General features: G+C 39.9%; 1 protein-coding gene across 2 annotated transcripts; it reads left to right on the forward strand.

Annotated features, from left to right (window-relative positions):
• Positions 1 to 1,745: 1,745 nt before the first annotated feature.
• Positions 1,746 to 11,091, forward strand: snx27b (sorting nexin 27b). Of its 2 annotated transcripts, none has more exons than XM_054621525.1 (13): positions 1,746 to 2,311; positions 5,733 to 5,964; positions 6,127 to 6,319; positions 6,498 to 6,562; positions 6,656 to 6,760; positions 6,868 to 6,946; positions 8,021 to 8,184; positions 8,268 to 8,357; positions 8,861 to 9,010; positions 9,097 to 9,225; positions 10,418 to 10,477; positions 10,562 to 10,624; positions 10,742 to 11,091. In XM_054621525.1, exons 1-13 carry the CDS (start codon positions 1,971 to 1,973, stop codon positions 10,784 to 10,786), a joined length of 1,716 nt encoding a protein of 571 aa, XP_054477500.1. In that variant the 5' UTR covers positions 1,746 to 1,970; the 3' UTR covers positions 10,787 to 11,091. The 2 variants fall into 2 exon arrangements, with proteins under 2 accessions (XP_054477500.1, XP_054477499.1); XM_054621524.1 differs by having other exon boundaries at positions 10,562 to 10,610.
• Positions 11,092 to 14,133: the final 3,042 nt, after the last annotated feature.

A 14,133-nucleotide genomic window follows, 5' to 3' on the forward strand; every position in this document is an offset into this window, starting at 1 on the left:
AATAAAGAAAGTAAATGAATAAATGTTGTCACATTTTGTGAATGTTTTGAGTGTGTTCCTAAACAAAATACAGATATCATTCAAACTCAGGCAGCTGACCATCTCTACTGTGCATCTACAAATCTTTAAATCATCTTTAAATCATAGTCTGCCAATTCATTTAACATGCTATCTAAAATGTCTCTCAACACATCATTCATCAATTGGTGAAATGTTCACAATTATTTCACTGTTTGGATGCATTAAACGTAGAGCAAGAAATAATACAGCTTTAAATCTTCATGTGGTCCTTAAAATGCGGAGTATGAATTTAAAACTAGAGTGGCTAACTAAAATAAATCTCCAAAACCTCATAAGCAGTAATCTTTGTGCACATGTTCGTAAAGATTTAAGTAATTGAGGTGTGCTGTGTTCTATGTTCTCATGTTCACCACTGGGTTGTCCAACACAAATGCTTTATGCTGCTTTGCTGCCCCCTTGTGTTTAAAGATTTCTCTCTGAGGTGTCTATGCCTTTTATTTCCCTCTGGTCTTTTGTTCCTGGAATCAATTAGCCTAATAAAGAGGATGAGACTTTTTTACCAAAAGTTTACCATTCCAGGCATTATTTAGGACACCTCTAAAAGAGGCTAATCTTTAAAAAAAAAAAAAAAAAAAATACCAATAGATGTCCAAAGCCTCACAGCTGTCACCTCGCCCCTGAAGAGGGACAAAATAGGAGCCATGGCTGGACTACCCTGTTTAGGGGCTACCCTGCTTTGAATGAACCATGTCACCTCCTAAAAGAAGTCTATACATAGCAGCTTCATTCATTTCCACCAAGAAACCAATCAGTTCCAACCAACTCCTGTTCTGGAATAAAACTGGATTTAATTGAAATTATAAAATCAAATTACATTTAAGCAAAACTAGATTTGGACACAGGGTCCCATAAAAGACAGGGCCTTAATATTATGTAAGAATGCATGAAACTGTTTGAGTTTTGCAAATTCCCTGACATTTTGAAATGAATCCAAATTTTGTAAAACAAACTTAAACAAATTGAACAAATGGCTTTTGGAAACCCTGGGTGTCTGGGTTTACAGTTGCCCATGCACAGTTTATAATTCAGCCTGGATGGCAGGCCCATCTCTTATAATTAGATTTAGTAACACTGCTTTAAAGGCAAGATCAATGATGTGAAGTTATAAAACACATGACATTGGGATGATGAAATTCATTCTTTTACAAGGTTGTTGAATTTAGGGATGCAACACTTATTCTTATAATCTGCCAATTATTATTTGGGTTAATTGGGTAATTGTTTGATCTATCAAATGTCATGAAATTGTAAAAAAAAGAACAACACAACAGAACGTGACAAAATCAAATTACTTCAATCAAAAATTCATATATATATATATTCTGTTTAAGTTATGGAAAAGCATTTTTTTTTTTTTACAACTAAGAAACTGAATGTAAAAACCTATTTGGCGTTTAAACAAAGTGTACTAATGACCCATATTCTCAAGTTATGGTCTTAATATGATGATAATTTGTGAGTAGTCCAGACAAAGATTTCGTCCTTATTTTCGACGTTTCATGAAGTTGGGAAAGACAAAGAAAGAAAGAAAAGAAAAAAAATGTCTTTCCTATCCCATAGACCCTTTGATTTTACTTGGGGTTGGCCACAAATTGCTGACAGTCAGACTTGTTTATTACATTACTAATTCAGTCTGACAACACAGTGACCGACTCACATGTCTGTATACAATTATATGTCCTTCCCAGGAAACCAGCCGATACACCCGTGACCCAAATGGAACGCATCCTGGGGCGGACTCGTGGATCATCGGACTCTGTCGGCTGTTCCCGGTGATCTCGGTCGGTTAGCTAGCCGAGCTGATTAGCCCGCTGCTACAACAAGCTAATGTTTGTGGGGTATTTATTGTGAGCTGAATTCGAGTGGATGATACAAAGAGTATAGAAAATATGGCGGACGTCGAGGGGCAAGGGGTTTGTTCATCGGTCCCTCCATTGCCTCGCCCTTCTTCTCGCAGCGGCTCCGGTAGCGGTGACGTTACACCGGGAACCGGCGGCGGCGGCGGCGGCTGCCAGACTGCAACCACCGTGACTTCAGGCCCGCGGCTCGTCCGGATAGTGAAGTCCGACTCGGGCTATGGTTTCAATGTCCGGGGACAAGTCAGCGAGGGCGGGCAACTACGGAGCATTAACGGGGAGCTGTACCCTCCGCTGCAGCATGTCAGTGCCGTCCTACCGGGAGGAGCGGCGGACAGAGCCGGTATCTCGAAGGGGGACCGGATCCTTGAGGTGTAAGTGGCTCCTGTCTTAGCTCAACGCATGTTTAAGTGTCGTTACCGTACACATGCTCCCATCACCACTGGCTGCCTGTACTGGGAGCAGTGTGTGGACCACCAGTAAAGCCAGTGTGAGCATGCACCATCGCACTGGTTTTGCAGGGCAGAGGAGCCGTTCATCCCTAATGAAAGGTGGTGTGTGTGTGTGTGTGTGTGTGTGTGTGTGTGTGTGTGTGTGTGTGTGTGTCAGGGATCATTAAACATTCCCGTCTCACTCATATTCTCCAGTCACCTACATGTGTTTGATCCAGTTTGTTATATCTCTGCATACAAGGCAAAGCACTGACGTCAGCATCACTAAGTCTGCTCGGTTAACCGTGCATTGCTTTGATGTTACTATCTGTGAGCGTGTGTGTGTGTGTGTGTGTGTGTGTGTGTGTGTGTGTGTGTGTGTGTGTGTGTGTGTGTTCATCATAGAGGTGGTTGTCCTCACTGGTACGTTGGTATGCATGGAGATCGCTTGCTGATGTTAGGCTCTGTTGCTATGGAGAGACACACACACACACACACACACACACACACACACACACACACACACACACACACACACAGCGCAGCATCAGTACTGGAGCTTCAGTGTGTCTTGTTTGTGTGGGGGGAAAAAACTAGGTTTTTTCAGTTGCAGAAAGGGAGGGATGCCTTCAGTTCAATTCTGATTGGCTTTGCTGTCTTAAAGTCAGTGTCTCATTGGCTGGCTTTTGCACACTGCTTTGTTGATGGATGGCCTGCAGTAACCTGGCAGTTTGTTGACCCCGTTATTTCTGTGTGCAAGCATGTGGATATATGTGTGTATGTGCATTTTTGTATATTTTATACACAGGACAACCTCTCAGTCTGTTTGTTATTCGTATCTTATTGACTTTATTCATTGTGATGAATGCAATGGTTGTATTCTTGTTCATGCCAACCATTTGCACTAATTTATGCTGCCTCCGTGTTGGCTTCAACTAGCAATGATTTAGACAGTCTTATCTCCCGTGTCTCTTATGCTGTAGATAATACAGGCCCCGATATGACTAAATCTTTACACATTCATTGTTGTATGTAGCTGAAGATTTGAATTTGGTGCATGGAGCCTTTCTGCCTTCCTGACAAGGCCCAGTTTGTACACAATAACTAAGTATGCCCACAGTGGAGTGCTTACATACTAGCTATCAGTACTTCTTCGCACATTTACAAACAGCTCCTGCTTCTGAACCTTTGGTGCCGAATAATTCATAGTGCAAGACAACTTTTTTTCAGCCTCCCACTTGATAATAAAGCCTGTGTGCAATGTTAAACACTAATAAACTAAATGTACACAAATACCCCGTCTATTATACAGTGTATATTATTGTGGCAGATTTAGCTTTGAGGGTTGGCGTAAGTATTTGTGCGTCTTTGCGTGTGCTTAAGTGTAAGTAAGTAGAAGTCTAAGTAAATGTGCAATGTGCATGCAAAGAGAACAACAAAACAGAACAACAAACAGAACAACAAAACAGCAGTGATATGTACAAATCAATTAACTATTACCGTGAATTATAAATACAGAAGAACTGAAAATATGACACACAGTAAAATGTCTCTTCAAAACTATTTATGATGCTCAGAAGTGCTGATATTGCAAGTGCAAAGGGCACTACATCAGGTGCTTATTATACAGTCATGAAGCTGCTGAAATGAAAGAGCTGCCAAAATGCTTAGTCTGTATTTTTTGTTGTAGGAAACATTTGTTCTTTCTCCCACCTGCAAGATGGTTTTTACTTGTGTCTCCACCTATCGGTCTTTGCTTATTTTCACCGACATAATCATCTTTCAGCTTTTCTATATGCGCCCTGGCTCAGAAGCCTCCCTTTAACTACTTGCGCATTCATGGGAAGCTATCTCCTTACATGACATAATGGTCGACAAGACAGATCTGCTGTCAGTCACAAGTTCAATATATATGATCCAAATCAAGAAGCAGAAACTCAGTATGGCAGTATTGGATGTACAGCATTTTTGCAACAATGAGATGAAGTGCCTTGTTTTGAGATTGTGTGTTATTAAGATTACAGTTGAATTCCTATTTCCCAATTTTTCCCTTTCCATTTCCCTATGCACATTTTTGCTTTTGGGGGGAATTATGAAGCTTTTACGTGTCTTAAAAAGGGGTTAAAAGTGGCTAAATGAGACTACAAAATATCTTTACGCCAACTAGTCTGCTTTCACAGCCTCGTTGCGTATACTCTCCCTCATGTGACCCTGGTGTAATTTGTTTATGGCCTAATGTTAGCTTTTTACTTCTGGCGATCACATTCATGCTTCACATGTTCATTTGTGATGAAGTATCATAAACTTGTGTTTATCACAGAGCTTACTTTCAGCAATTTTCCAAAATCCAACAGAAAAATTCCATTGGCTTTTTGCTGAGGGAACCGGTATGAAGCTAACTTCTGGGGTTGGCCTTTAAAAATCCGTCATCCATGCAGCACCCTATATTTACACACTGCTGTTTAAATTGCAAAAGTCCATTACATTAGCACGAAACTTAAAGCACAGAATAATGTTATTGACTAAACGTCACTCTGACATGGTTTACACCTTAATTTGCCAACCTGCCAATTACTCTGGAATTTGTTTTAAATAGTGTCATAAACAAACAGCTAGAGGTGATGCTGAGAGCGTAATGCAGTGGCATTTTTGAGTAAAGTTAAATAAAGGTTAGGACGCTACAGCACTCTCATCAGCACTCTCATGCCTCTGACACATGCCTGCCAAAGGTCACACACACTCATGCTCAGCTTTCCTAATGACATAAAGCAAAGGTCTTATTCCTGAGGGAAGTTTGAGGACAAAGCCTCTGTCACTCTGCAACGCATAAACAGAAGCTGTTTCACTTTATTCACTTTATTCACTTTATAACTCTTTATTCACTTTATTCACTTTATAACTCTTTATTCACTTTATTCACTTTATTCACTTTATAACTCTTTATTCACTTTCTGCCATTTCATTCAGAACTTGTGTTGTATTTAGAGCTCTCACAATTTAATGCTTTTTGCTATTTCTCCTTAAGATAAGCCTACAATGTAAAATTATGATGAATTATAAGTGTATGAATACAATAGTCCTGTATCAATGCTACCTTTGTGAAACAATTATTCATTGTTGTTTTTCCTGCGTCAGATATGAGTTGATTAAAGTGTATTCCCTTTTTGAGGCCGTTGTTTTTATTGCTAATATATTTTATTGCTTTGTGTTGTGAGATGTGTCTTGTACTTTTTTACTCTTGGATATGTAAACCCTTTAAGTATATTTCAATCCTGTACAAACAGAATGTGCCAAAGATACAAACAGTATGAACTAATAAAGAAACTCAACAACTATCCCATCTCTTCCTCCATGTTTTCAATAGAAATGGTGTGAATGTAGAGGGAGCGACCCACAAGCAGGTGGTGGACCTGATCCGGGCTGGAGAGAGGGAGCTGGTGCTGGCCGTGCTGTCTGTCCCACCCCAGGAGGCCGACTGCTTGGATCCCGGAGACGACATTTCAGCCCAGTCGTGCTACGACTACTCCGACAAGCAGGCCGTCCCTATTTCTGTGCCGAGCTACAAACACACTGAGCTTAACCAGGAAAAGTTTGTGGTGGGTGCAATTGTGGATGAATTCATAGACGACTAAATGAGAGGAGGAAGTTGAATTTGGAAGCATGAATGGATGAATAACTAAAATGATTGGTTTTTAACTATCTGTTATTGCGTTGGGACATTTATTTTCATTTTTCTTTTTCTCTGCATTCACTTCCAGGTATACAATGTGTACATGGCAGGCAGGCAGCTGTGCTCCAAGCGTTACCGTGAGTTTGTGATCCTACACCAAAACCTGAAGAGGGAGTTTGCCAACTTTACGTTCCCCAAGCTGCCTGGGAAATGGCCCTTTTCCCTGTCAGAGCAGCAGCTGGACGCACGACGCAGAGGCCTCGAAGAATACCTGGAGAAAGGTCAGACAGAGACTAATTAGTATCTTCCTTTCTGGGGTTTCTAAAGTTAAGTAATGGGGTGAAAAGTGTGGAAAGGTCTGTCCACTCCAGAGTGCATGACTGATTGTATGGATTGTATAACCACAGTAATTTCACATAAAAACATCTTTACCTCATGTATCTTGTCTGTTATCTGCAGTGTGCTCTGTACGGGTAATTGGAGAAAGTGACATCATGCAGGAGTTCCTGTCTGAATCAGACGAGGTAAAAAAGAAAAAAGAACTACATGTTTGTATCTTTTTGGGGTTTTATGCCTGTGACTCACCATGCAGTTTGTCTCTCCCTCTCATGAACAAGAACTATAATGGCGTATCAGATGTGGAGTTGAGAATAGCCATGCCCGACAAAACCACGCTCACCGTTAGAGTTTGCAAAAATTCTACTACAGACCAGGTCTACCAGGTAAACAGGCCTCAGTGACTGATTACAGTTATCTCGCAAATGTTTTACTCTTTCTGTTTCCTTTTCTGTTAACTCCCTCTCATTCTGTCTCTCTCTTTTTCTCTCAGGCTGTGGTAATGAAACTGGGGATGGACGGTGTAACAGCCAGCTATTTTGCTCTGTTTGAGGTCATCAACCACACCTTTGGTTAGTAAGAACACTTACTAATTGAGCTTTGAGTTTGCGTGTATGTTCCTTTTCTACTTGGAGAAAATGTTTCCCATCTTTGATTAAAACACAGATTTTTTTCTTTAGTTGTAGCCAGTATTGCATAATGACATATCATTGTTTCTCAACAGCCATCCTTTTCAAAATAGTCTAAAATACAATACCTAAAAGCCTTTTGTGCATGAATGTTCCCTCTATGTCACTTCAACAGGTGAAGTGAAGCTATATTACAAGTAGTTATTTTCAACCCACGGAGCACCACTGAATTCATTCACCTTAAACTGTGAGCTCTGTCTGTTACTGCAAAGTCAGAAGCAGCAATACAGTAGCAGTAAAAAACAGAATTGTTTCTTTTAGCAAAAAAATGAATTGGAAGTTAAGCATATTGTTTCCCTCCGTCATGTGGAGAAAGTCATCCATGTTTTTTATTAGTGGCAGATAAATCATCATAAATATTTGCATCCCTTCTGCTCTCCAAAGTCTCTTTTTTTCCAAATTGGAGGAAGAATTCTTGGAGCAAAAACCGGATGATGAAATCGCCACCCTTCCTCTTCCTTTTCACACTGGTTACCTTTTAGTATCATGGTTGACTTGACGATGTGTTTTCTTACATTTAATGTGAGTTCTATAATGTAGAACTAGAATGTCATTAGTTTTTTCTGGTATATGGTCATAAACAAAGTATTGCACGGGTAAAAGATTGTTTTGACCTGATGATGGTGCCAAAGGAAAAGTCAAGGGATTACCAATGCTTTATCACCTAATTGTTTCAGTAGATGATGTTTGCCTTGTGTTTGTCAGTTGATTTTCTTTTTCTTTTCTTCTTAAATTTTTCTACAGCATGGCCAAGATGAGAATATCAAGCAACTTGTATCTAACATATTTGACACTTAACGCTAAATGGTATTCTTTCTATGGGTTGAATAACTTAAGAAATTGCTTTTAAAGCAACAAACTTAGATGAACTAGGTAGAATGTCAAGACTTAAGAATGGGACATCACTCTCTTTCCTTCCTTCCCTCATTCCCTTTTTTCTCCCTCTTTCTTCCCCAGTGCGTAAGCTGGCCCCCAACGAGTTCCCCCACAAACTGTATGTACAGAACTATACCTCAGCCATCCCAGGAACCTGCCTCACCCTGCGCAAGTGGCTTTTCACTACAGAAGAGGAGATTCTGCTCAATGACAACCAGCTTGCTGTCAACTACTTCTTTCACCAGGTTTGTCTTTCTTTCTTGTGTGTGTATTAATGTGCTTTTTTTTTTGTGGGTTTTTGCTTTAATAGTGTCCCCTGTCTTTGCAGGCTGTTGATGATGTGAAGAAAGGCTTCATAAAAGCAGAGCAGAAGTCTTACCAGCTGCAGAAGCTTGCTGAGCAGAAGAAGCTGTCCATGGTCAGTCTCTCACATATGGACACACACCACACAGCTGCTCTACTACTGTTCCTGAATAGCTTACAGAGGCAGAAAGAGTTACGCATTATCGTTCAGTGTGTTCAATTTCATCCCCTCTCTTCCACCTGTTAAGTCTCCCGTCACTGTGTGGGATATAACAAAGTGGAAAAGGTACAGAGTCCTCTAGGTGTGGAAGTTGGTGAGAGTGTAGGTTTGACTGTGGAGGTAAAGTGTGCATAGAGAAAGCAATGTCTGGAAACATGATAGATCACCCTCTCTACAGAGAAATGAAACCTGCCCCAGCAGGTAACACTCCCGACCTGTTTTCAGATCAGTTTGGCTGCAGAGAATAACTAAAGTGTCTGACTGTTCTCTGCTTTTTGGCCATAAGCGTAGATACGTCAGATCAGAAAGTGCATCCTGCGTCTAAACTTCAGTCAACTACATTTTGTCATATATAGTCAAAATAACTATCTTGTCTCCTCTGAATCTTTCTTTATTAGTATATGAGTTTGTTGAGGGATTGCGAGGGCTACAATGAGATCATTTTCCCACACTGTTCCTGCGACTCCCGACGCAAAGGCCACGTCATCACAGCCATCAGCATCCACCACTTCAAGCTGCACGCTTGCACCGAGGAAGGGACACTCGAGGCAAGGGTCAACTGTTTGTTAGTGTGTGTGTACACATCTTGTATTTATATTGGAGGGAGTGTACTAAAACCTTAATGCTGTTCCAGAACCAGGTGATTGCATTTGATTGGGGGGAGATGCAGAGGTGGGACACAGATGAGGAGGGCATGGCCTTCTGCTTTGAATATGCACGAGGAGAGAAGAAACCACGCTGGGTCAAGATATTTACACCCTATGTGAGTATCGCACGCAGATTATTACACATATGCTATGGTACTCAAATTATTCTAGTGAAAATACAGTTGTAATAAGTATGTTATGGAAGTTTGGAACTACATGGGGAAAATATGATACTGTAAAGGAAATTTATATCGGTTTGGGTAATCTCCCTGTCCTTTGTGTCTTCGGCTCAGAACTATTTATGAATGACTCAGATGATAAGTTTCCTTTCTTACCCACTTGCAACATTTATAACAGCTTTATCAATTTTTTAAAAAGTGTCTGGATATTCAGTGTTTGAATTCCTTTTGCATAACATCAGAACCTGCTTTTTTTTGTTAGTAAAGTAGAATGAAAATACTCACGATCAGTAAAGTTGCTTTTTTCATTTTAAGGAATAGTTTGACATGTTGTGAATGTGCTTTTTTCGCTCTCTGCGGAGAGTTAGGTGAGAAGATCAATACCAGCATCATGTCTGTATAGTGAATATAGCATAAAGACTTGAGAAAAAAACAAAACAGTCCGTCTACCAAAACATCTAAAGCTCACCTCTTGTTTGTTCAATCCATACAAAAACCAAGATGTTGGCCGGTTACACTGTTTCTTGGCTGTGAGCAGTTGCCAGGCAACAAGCGGAGACTCCAGGAAGTTAAAGGTCCCGGCCACAAAATAGTCACAGTCACATAACTCCCCCTAAATCTGCATATATCCTTTTTAAGGCATGGTCACACCAATGCAGGCAAGTGACCATCAGCTGCCGAGGGGATATTCGCCTTAAAAGGTCAACTCCAACTCCACCGAATTTGCTTTGCCACCAGACGCAAACGTTTTTCTCCCCTTCCCTCCCGTAGTATTTCACAGATGTGTGACCGTGCTTTTACACTTCAGTTTTCGTGTGGATTAAATATAGATGTAACGTGTTAATTTGTGAGCTTTACATGTGATGGTAGATGTCATTTCTTATCAATTGGCAAAGCTAGGCTAGCTGTTTCCTCCTGTTTCCAGTCTTTGTGCTGGCTTTAAGCTTAAGAGTGGCATCAATCTCGATATCCAACTCTTCGCCATTAAGTGATAAGTGTATTTGCAAAAATATCAAACCATTCCTTTAAAAGAAAATATACATTACCTTATCAACATTAATCTAATTTGTCTTTTAATTCTGAATTTCTGTTTCTCTCTCTGTATTTGTCGTGAATGGCTGATGTTCAGTTTAACTACATGCATGAGTGCTTCGAGAGAGTCTTCTGTGAGCTGAAGTGGAGGATGGAGGTAAGGAGCATCTACTAACCTGCTCTATTACAAGCCTTTCATCGTGTCCTTCACTTATACCTGCATTGTGTTTGTTTTCTACAGGTGGAAGAGGAGGCTGCAGACAAGGACAATAAGAACTGCAGTAAAGATGGTATGTGTGGCAAGGTAAGGCTTTGCCTGCCTATGTCCGGTACATGATTTAATTAAGAGCCTGGATGAATTTCTCTGTGTTCTGTCTCTGAGTTTGTGTGTCTTCCTCCTGATTGCTGTTTCTTGTTTCAGAATATTTTCCAGCTGCTGAGGCACAGAAGGGATGGAGGCACCTAGGAAGGGAGATTGTTACCTCTTAACTAGACACCCTCCTCACCGACTCGGCTCAGTTCAGCCCTCATCTAGCCACAGACCCAGCAACACTCCGCTATTAACTACATGGTCATCATTTGTACTCCATCAGCTACAACCTCAGAAGCTTCCCCCCCGAGACATGCAAACCAACAAGCACCTGCAAATGAACAAATCAAATAAAACAAAGCATAAAAAGCTACAGACACGTCAACCAGAACTCTTGAATCAAGCGCACCAAAATCATGCATTAAAGCAGAGCTCTGTAAAAAAAAAAAAAAAAAAAAAAAAAAAAAAAAAAAAAGGAGACTTAAAGTCGTGGATTCATGCAATCCTTCTTCTTATTGGCAGGGACTTGAAGTGGAATGTGACTTGTACATGTGGACGTTTTGACCCTCCTCTGAAGGAGTCCTACCAGTAAGAGAAAGCTGAAGTGAATAAGGAAAAAATGTTGGATTTACAAGGGAATGTGTGGCTGTTAGTGCTCGCAAACGGGAATTATGAGGGGTTGACCACAGGAAGACACTTGGTTTACTCCATTTAAGGATGAGAGCAGCAGTGTCTTTTTTGGCCAGTTGTTGGCGTGCAAGTTTGTTTGTGCCTGTTAACTCTGCGTCCAGGGGGCTCCAGGAGGCAAGAGGCCAACCAGAGTGAGGCCCTCAGAATGTAAGTCACAGCTGAATTACATACATTTTCATCTGTTTGCTGATCAATTTGCATTTATAAAAGATAACTATTAACATTGTAATGTTGCAAAAGAGAGAAGGGGAGAGACAAAGTGGAAATTTTTTTGATTTTTCTTTTTCATTCAGAGACGCAGCTGTGATTATTTGACACATGAGCTGGAACAACGTTAAACTTTAAGCTAATGTTGCACTTTATCAAACAGTATTAACAATCTCAAAATGTGGGAAATGTATCCTAAGAAGCAGATAGTTAGCATAATACTGGAACTAGCCTGTGCTTATTTTACATTCATTTATGACTGACTACAGTGTGATTATGTAATGCATCATCAAATGACACATGCATTAAACTTTTATGTATTTATAGTATTGTGTAAACACTCCATGCAAATGTTTTGACGCCATGGTAAAGCGGCAGTGATGATGTGGAGCTCTGATCAGACAGTAGAGCTACAGAATGTTTATCATGTATTACCCATAAAAGACAGCAGGGGTCCTCCTCCTCTTCCTTCCTGCTCTCCTACAGGCCCTGATTATTTTGTTTCTGGGAGCTCCCACAGGATTTATTATAGGCCAGTAATCCAGAAGACCTTTCCACATGCAGCACTACTTTATCTCTGTAGCTGTTTCTGCGCAGTACTGTTGAACCACTTATGCACTCTCGATTCAGGTTAAGTGGAAAGAGGATATCTTTGCAAAAAAGGGCAGCTTGCACACTTTATCAACATGATGGATACGAAGATAACTGTGCACATTCTCTGAAGGCTTTGTAGCAACTGATCACAGAACTGCGGTGTAGTTTAATAAACAGTGTTATTCAAGGTCCCTCAAAATGAGCCCAGTTAATGTTTTCATTCCTAGAATAATGTAATAAACATAATTTAATAGGGTATAACATTATCTGATGATGCAATAGTGACTTCAGGCTGACAAATATAATAAATGTAATTACAGGTTATAACATCATTAGTATATGATTACAGGCTTCCATTAAATATGAAACATTGCTCAGTGCTATATTTTAATGGTACTACTGTATTCTTCAAATCTAAATAGCTTTATAGCATTATCACCTCATTTAGAAGGACATTTTGAAAGTTCTTACTTTATCACAAAAGATAATTCATGTTTATTTGCTTCACGCTATTAGTGCCGTGTGATCATGGTTTAGTATCACGAAAATAAGAACATTTTCCAAAATCAATATACTGTATTCCATAATATGGCTTATTTATGCAAAATCACTTGTAAGATAATCAAACCGATGCTCTAAGCAAAGACCTGTGTTGCACTGTCATGCATTACATGAGACGAAACTTCATGTGTGCAAAACAAAAACATCGCAAACTATTTTTCATCCTTCTTAATTAAGTCATGTGATCAATTTATTATGCCAGTGAATGTTTGTATATGCTTATATTAAATTGTCACCCATCCCTAACTCCTGCTAGGCTCATAATGAGTATCAACAGTATTTATTTTTTTTGATCTACAAGCAAGTAACGAGTCATAGATTGATATCAGTGACTCTTGCTAAGAGTGCTTGTTTTAATGATGGTGCTCTTCACAAAAGCCATTTTGGTTGATTAATGAGCTTCAACAGACCTTTGTGGGTGTTGAGGAGGTTTAATTGAATGTGTTAAGCCTTGAAATGAGAGAATTGAAATCCCAAAGGCCGAATGCATTTCCCAGGATCCTTGTTTATTTACTCGACTGTGTCTGACGTGGTCGATTGTCTGATCTGCCCACCTTCAAGTGTGCGCTCACCGCTCTCTCTTTCTCTCTCTCATCTTGACTAAAGTTAAGTGTCACTAATTTTATTTATTTCAGTAAGATACTATGTTAAATTCAGCATCTCCGTTAAGTTTCTCACCTGATATTGTTTGGCTTTCGAAAAAGTCGCGCTAAGAAGAGGATTGAGATTGACAACCTGCAGATTCTTTGACATGTTGAAATGTAAAATTGAAGACAAAGTGTTTTACGTCGCTTACTGTAATAAATTGTAACATATTCTTTTAAATAAACCGATTTATTGATGCAAAGTTAGTTTTCTTTTCTTTATTTTTGTGTGTGTGTGCGGCTATGACTCAGTAGAGTGGGTCCTAATGCTTAGGATGGGTTAGATGCAGAGGTCAAATTTCACTTGTGTGTTAATTTTTTTTTGTGTGCGACAATAAAAAAAAGTTTTTTGTTATGTGTGTGTCGGAGTCGAGACTGACAATATGATGAAGTTACACAAGCAGACTTAACTTGTTCTCCACTCTCACTTTGTGAACCCACATCTGTTCTCTTTCTTCCCCCTTCCTGCATTGCCGTCCTTTTCTCTCAACAACTCCAGTGTATTTTAATTAGATCTGGGAGACAATTACCCAACAGGCAGAGAAATGGGCATTCATATCGACCTGCATCCAGAGCCTGCATCACGTAATTAATCACTATTGACTGCTGGTGGTTTGGGATGTTATCTGGTGACATCTGAATTTTGAAAGGCTAACATCTCTGGGCCAGAAACCTGTCCTGGGAGATGTCCTGCAAATGGTCTGACTTCAGTGTTGATCAGATTCTTACCGCAACTTGATCACAGAAAGATGTGTAGCTTTGAAGGACAATTGAATTAAAAAAAAAAAGAAACCAAAACAAGTAGAT

Source organism: Anoplopoma fimbria, chromosome 20 (assembly GCF_027596085.1).
Source record: "Anoplopoma fimbria isolate UVic2021 breed Golden Eagle Sablefish chromosome 20, Afim_UVic_2022, whole genome shotgun sequence".
NCBI lineage: Eukaryota > Metazoa > Chordata > Actinopteri > Perciformes > Anoplopomatidae > Anoplopoma > Anoplopoma fimbria.

Excerpts from the sequence above, each read along its gene's own strand:
- snx27b (XM_054621524.1), top strand. The coding sequence starts at position 1,971 with ATGGCGGACGTCGAGGGGCAAGGGGTTTGTTCATCGGTCCCTCCATTG. Across the intron at positions 8,358-8,860 it reads AGCAGAAGAAGCTGTCCATG|TATATGAGTTTGTTGAGGGA; the intron begins GTCAGTCTCTCA and ends TTTCTTTATTAG. Across the intron at positions 10,611-10,741 it reads TAAGAACTGCAGTAAAGATG|AATATTTTCCAGCTGCTGAG; the intron begins GTATGTGTGGCA and ends TTCTTGTTTCAG.